This window comes from Atta colombica, unplaced genomic scaffold (assembly GCF_001594045.1).
Source record: "Atta colombica isolate Treedump-2 unplaced genomic scaffold, Acol1.0 scaffold105, whole genome shotgun sequence".
NCBI classification, from domain to species: Eukaryota; Metazoa; Arthropoda; class Insecta; order Hymenoptera; family Formicidae; genus Atta; species Atta colombica.
Window position 1 is genome coordinate 4,192,829 of NW_017259190.1, and position 6,228 is coordinate 4,199,056.

General features: G+C 36.8%; 1 protein-coding gene across 1 annotated transcript in view; it reads right to left on the bottom strand.

Moving 5' to 3' along the window:
• Positions 1–1,799, bottom strand: part of LOC108691168 (methyltransferase-like protein 2) — a 2,572-nt gene extending 773 nt beyond the window's left edge. The window contains 5 exon segments of the mRNA XM_018198829.1: positions 57–170; positions 278–592; positions 737–889; positions 1,533–1,658; positions 1,660–1,799. Of these exon segments, the coding sequence (XP_018054318.1) occupies positions 57–170; positions 278–592; positions 737–889; positions 1,533–1,658; positions 1,660–1,709 (758 nt within the window). The 5' untranslated portion in view covers positions 1,710–1,799.
• Between the last annotated feature and the right edge of the window lie 4,429 nt (positions 1,800–6,228).

The following is a 6,228-nucleotide window of genomic DNA, read 5'->3' on the forward strand; positions in this document are numbered from 1 at the left end:
TATATATATATATATATTTCATATAGGATACTAATAATTAGTAATATTAAACTTACTTCTCAGGATGAATGGCAGACAATACGAATATAAGAACAATGATGTCTAAACTTTCAGGTTCAAAAGGAGTCGTCCACATTTCCTGAGTTACATCCAAAACAAATGCTTTACATCTAAAACAAACAAATGTATTTACACATTATGTGGCATGGATAACTTACGCTATACTTTTGATTAGATAATGTTAAATAAATTTTGACAAATTTTTAGAGAACTTTACCTATCTACATTATATGCAGGATTTTGTTGTAATATATTAATAGCTTTCGCCGAAAAATCACAACAATATATAAACAGTTTCGGGTCTGTATTATACATGAGTATAGGAAATACAGTGTTTCCTACACCACATCCTATTTCTAATATTCTACAGTTGTCTTTACATGGTAAATCGAGAATTTTTATGTGTTTTTCACCACATTTTTTATCTTCATCTGTAAATGCGGCTCTCATGGGCCTTTCCGTGTCCTGTTTTACGGTATTGGGTGCTAATTCTGGAAACTCTATCAGCAACCAATGCCTATCTTTAAAAAACCTACAATAATAAATGTATTAACTAAAAAATTCATTGCACTGATTCATTGTATGAAATATATATTAGATTTGATGAAATATATATTAGATTTATTATCTAATTCTAAACAGTAGAGAAAATACTTTGCTTAGACTGCATACATACCCGTTATTATGTACTCCATAAAATTTGTCCCAATATTTATCTGCTTCAGTTTCATATTTAAAAAGTTGCTCAGATGACATCGTAACAGTGGAATTTTCATCTACTTTTTGTTGTGCTAATTTCTCTTGTTCTTCATCCCATGCAACGTTATCCCTTTTTTAGAATAGCAAATTCAATCATTAAGTATTTGATCCTTAAAGAATAGACATAAAAAATAAACAAAATTGAGGCTTTATTACTCTTTCCAATCAAATACATAATATAAAACGGAACATATTAGCAGTTATATAAACAGATACATATTATATTTAATAAAATTAATTTTAATTTTAATGAATGAAATAGAAATGAAATAAACAATAAAAGCTCAAGTAAAAAAAAAAATCTTTACATCTTTCTTAAATTCTATTTGGCTAACAGTCATAACAAAATAGATACATGCTTTGTGGGAAAATGAGGAAAATAAAAATGAAGCATAAAATGTTGGATATAATGTTTATTACGCATGAAATCATATGAAATAACATCACGAAAGTAAATGACAAAGAAAACAGTTTCTAGGTTAGAGTACACTTATCATACAATAAATACACAGTCTAAAATCAATTGTAGATTGTTCAATAAAAGAAAAAAATATATATTTATATATAAGACAATCACAATAAACATCGCAGTTATTATATGTATTAATTTGCATTTAAGTTAGGCTGAACACGCGCTCGCAGATCGAACGTCAATTGTCAAGTCGACCGACGTCGCATGCGGCCGCATTCGCGCGTGGAGTACTATGACGTACCATGCATTGTGCTGGAAGATGTTTCCATCGTGCGGTAAATTCCGCATTCCGAATTGTGGCCTCCTCGTTTCTGGGTCGTCATTGTCCATGATTGTCGTCACTCCGGCCATGTTCAACAGTTCAGCACCGGTGAAACGGCAGGCTTGTGCTTGTTTCTACACGGAGTATGATATCCATTAGACATCCATTGATGGAGATCCATGATTTCCAAGATAGATGTCAATGGATGTCCTCTACAAATCTACCATAGACTATAGACGGCATAAATGTCCATTCCATGAAATATCAATTAGGGATATCTACATGATAGCTTAGTACGCGGCACCGCCGATAGATGGGGACAGCAGAATTTTATTTCTCATAATTTAAAAAAAAGAAAGATGCAGGAAGTAGAATAAATGGTGCGAGATTTTTCATTCATGTTTTAAAGATTTTTTTAAAAGAGAGTTTCCAAAATTAATTTAATCTAATAAATGAAAGTAAATGAGATGTTTGGTTTGGCAGTGCGATTTTGTTTAGTTTCGTATAATATTATCTGATATATATTGTGTTAAATATCCCAGCAAACGAGAATGGATTGAAATGAATTGAAATGGATTCAGATTTTCAGAAATATTGATTCACGAATGTTAAATTAAATGCAATTTTAATCCTGAATGCATTTTTATTCATTTATAGGAATTGCATGGAGCATATCTCTATGCCTTTCAATCTAAAAATAATATTAGCTTTTTCTGTACACACAATTGTGAATACTATTCAATTCAAAATTTTGAATAGGAAATGCAATTTTTCAATCCAATTGCATTCAATTGAATCCAATTAAATCCAAAAAAAGTATTCGCTATTTAAAATACGCATTCGGATAGAAAAAAAATTTAATCCATTTTAATCCATTCTCATTTACTGGTGGGTGTCATTATTTAGTTATGTATTTTGTATTTGCTGAGAATCTATTTATAAAATTTAAAAATTAACATCTATAATTAGTTATCTTTCGAGATGCTATGAAATATCTACGATTGATTCATATAACGTTTCTGCAGAAACATGAATACGAAATGCAGAACTATATGGATATTTAATGAAAGTTTCGAATTTTCATCACGGATGTCTGATGGATGTCTAGTGCCTGTTTCAACCAATATAGATTAATCGGTTTAACTATTGTATTACTCTTTAATTTTTTGTAATTCTTATAGATTTAGAAAACGATGAAGAGGGAATTAAATTGAGATTAAAGTTAATCTACATTGAAATAAATTTAACGGACATTATATTTAGAAGTAGAAAAAGATAAAGAGTTAGTTAAATCGAGATTAATTAAATTATATTAGTGGAAATGGCTATAAATGTGGAATTCTTTTCAGCTGAATTTCCTGCACAGGAATATACGTTCAGGAATTCAAGGTATATTATTTTACTCTTGCTGTTCATTGAATGTTAAACAAGGATAAAATTTTATATCTAGATATATCTCGGATATAAAATTTCTGATTGCATAAATTCATCTTTTTCTCTCTGTTAGAGAAGAAATGATAAACTATACAAGAAGTTTGGTTATAGAAAGAGGATTATAGTTGCACATCGTTTCGACACTTTCGACACGAAGATATCGCGATTGCAATATTTATTATTCGTACTGAATTACATCAATTACATAAAACCTAAGACAGGCAAAATAAATCCATTTGAGGACTCATTACAGAATTAGATTAGAAGTTTATAATTAGGATTTGGAAATAAAATATACGCATTTTTTTAACAGAGAGATGTAAACAGAGAAATTTACAGATATAATGCAGCTGAATGAAACAGAATCACTCTCATCTTATTTTCTATCTCAAAATAACATCAGACGTAATAAAATGAAATGAGTTAACGAGTGGAACGATAATGACGTCTTGTTTTCCAAACAGATTCTGTATTTTATGATGAACAAATATGAAGTATTGGAGACGCCAATCAAGTATCTCTACCCCCCCCCCTCTCTCTCTCTTTCTCTCATAAAATTAGGGATCTGTTCATTCTTTTCGGCGTGCAAACACTGCAAACAGAATCATACGCCGTATTTTCGCGGCGGCGTGCGTTCGATCGCGTGCGCGGCCGCAGGATCAACGACCTAAGAAAAGTGAGAGAAAGAGGGAGATATAGGTTAGGTTGAGGGTATGCGCGCGAGGTATGCGGAAGCGGGATGGGTGTGACGCGTCGCGCTGCGACGCGAGGGGTGCAAGTTACGAGGGTGGCGCAAGTTGCGTCACCGGATGCTCCATGTCGTGCAGGGCCGAATCTCGCGCTCGTTGCACTTGGATCCATTTTTCTTCTTTTTCTTACCTTTACCTTGGCACTCAGACGTGTCCTCTTAAATATCGAGATATAAAATTTTGAGAATACAAATTAGTGCATCACTTTATGACGAGCAGTAAAGTTCCATCGGGATGGATTAAGATATCCATCAACAAGAATACTTGTTCAGATTTTGATACATTTTCGAGTATTAAGAGTAAAACTGAGAATGACCAATTTTGCATTTGCAATTCTCAGGGTACAGATAGATAATTCGATATCTCCATCTGTTGGTTTCTAAATACAGTACCTCGCTTGGGCCTACTATTTTTAGAAAAATCAATTTTCAAGATACCAATAGGATTAGCAGAGAAGCTGCTCTATGAGATTTAGACGAATTATTGAATTAAGAGAAATCCATCTTTGTGAATGCATCGAATAGGGAAAAAGAAATCATATGTAAAACTCTGATTTTTAAGTGCATTTACTGTTATAAAATCAGTATTAAAATTAACAAATAGTAAAAAAAGTGATGGAAACATTCGACAATTTTTTAGAGTGAATGTTGAAAGCTTAAAAAAGCGAAAAAAATTTAGTTTTATAAAAAATTCTAAATCTTTATCAACTCTTTTGACAGTCATTGCTTCTTCTTGTCCCATCGGTCTCATGACGTTGCACACAAAATTTATTCGAGTTCAAAAAGTTCATTTTTCGCAGTTCTCCAATAAGTGTGCAAAATCATGTACACAGCACACAACGGTCAGAGATACGAATTCACCTCGCCCATCATTCAGTTCACAGGATATTTCCTCTTCCAGTCGCCCTCGTTCGATTCGGCCGGCTCTCGAGGACGTGTCGACTGCCGCGATCATCGCGCCGGTTCGTACGCGAAAATGCTTTCCCGTTGGCGACCCTTCGGTAAAATGAGAGACGGAGCGAAAGCCGAGCCGAGAGATGAAGGGTGACGAGAGACGCGAAGAGGTGAGAAGAGGAGCGCGCGCGCGATTCCTGGCAACCGGTTGCCAAGGGCCACGAGGTCCTCGCGCCGCTCCTGCACGCGCCGCCTCGTCGTGGGTGGCTACCGTGACGTCCTAATCCTGCCGCGAGTCCCTAGGGGCGAGATCGATACACACCGTGATCCGTTTCCCTTTCCCTTTCCCTCCCCGTCCTCCTACGCCGCGGCCGCTCCCGTGTTTTCGCGCGCGACGGGTTAGCGCTCATCGATCTCGCTCGACGAACTCTCATCGGAGACGAAAAAAAAGGATAGAGGGAGGGAAAAAAATAAAAGGTGAAAAAAAAACGGGGAAGCTCGATTCTCGCTCATCTACCGGAAACTGATCTCGCGTGATTCAGCTCGTAAATCGCGAGACACGCGTCGCCGGGAAACCGCTAAATTTGATCGAAAGTAAAGGTTGAAGGTGCTTCTAAATAACTCGATGGATACGTTAATTCATATTTCTTGGCCTTAGTGAGATTTTATAAATCTTGTAGCTTCATTAAATGAACTTCCTGTGAGAAACTCTGATCCAACAATTTCACAATGAATTTTCGATCGCAAAGAACTGTATGCTTGATGGAACTTACGCTTCTTCTAAAGGTCATTAGCATTAGAAACATTCAATACTATGCACTAAAAAATAATCTCGTTGTTTAAAAAAATATATATAAATATACATTTATTACGCTTGATTTAAATTTAACAGCTTGCAAATCAAGGATCAATACCGACGTTAGAAATATTTGACCTAGGATAAGTTTAATGCAAATGCAGCCTCTTCCTTTCAATTCTTATGGATTCTGCAGACTTTAAACACTTTATCAGACTTTTTTGAAACTATTATTGATTCTTTCTTCGGACGATATCTTCATGGCAATCCGCAAGGAGTCTTATCCGCAACGCTACTTGAACTCTCGGCCAATCGTCATCTTGCATTCTTTTGTTCCTGCGACCCGTAGGGTTTCGCGACGAAAAGAGGGACGAAGAGGAAGGGCAAAGTTTGACCTTTTCGAGGGAATGGCAGGACGGGTAGGACAAGGGTTGGTTCGATGCCTGTCTTTTGGGGCATCGGCCCTTGCCTCGCACTGAGGCAGGGTGAACAGGGGCGGACGAGGAGGACCTACGCGTTATTGAGCGGCCATTTCCCACAAAGCGCAGACGAGGGCAACCACCCCGACGAAGCGCGCGGAATCCCCCTCCCCCCTCTCCTCTCTCTCTCATTCTCTCTTTGTCCCTCCGTCCTCTCTCCAGCCCGACTTCTCTACTCTCCGCCCTCCGCCCTCGTCCTTTCGTCCCTTTGCGGGCTGCTCTCCCTTCGGTCTGCTACGAGCGGGAGAACCTTTCCGAGACACGAATGCACCACCTGCATTGACGCATCTTCGAAAATTTTCACCGTATTTGACTCCTCGGTCA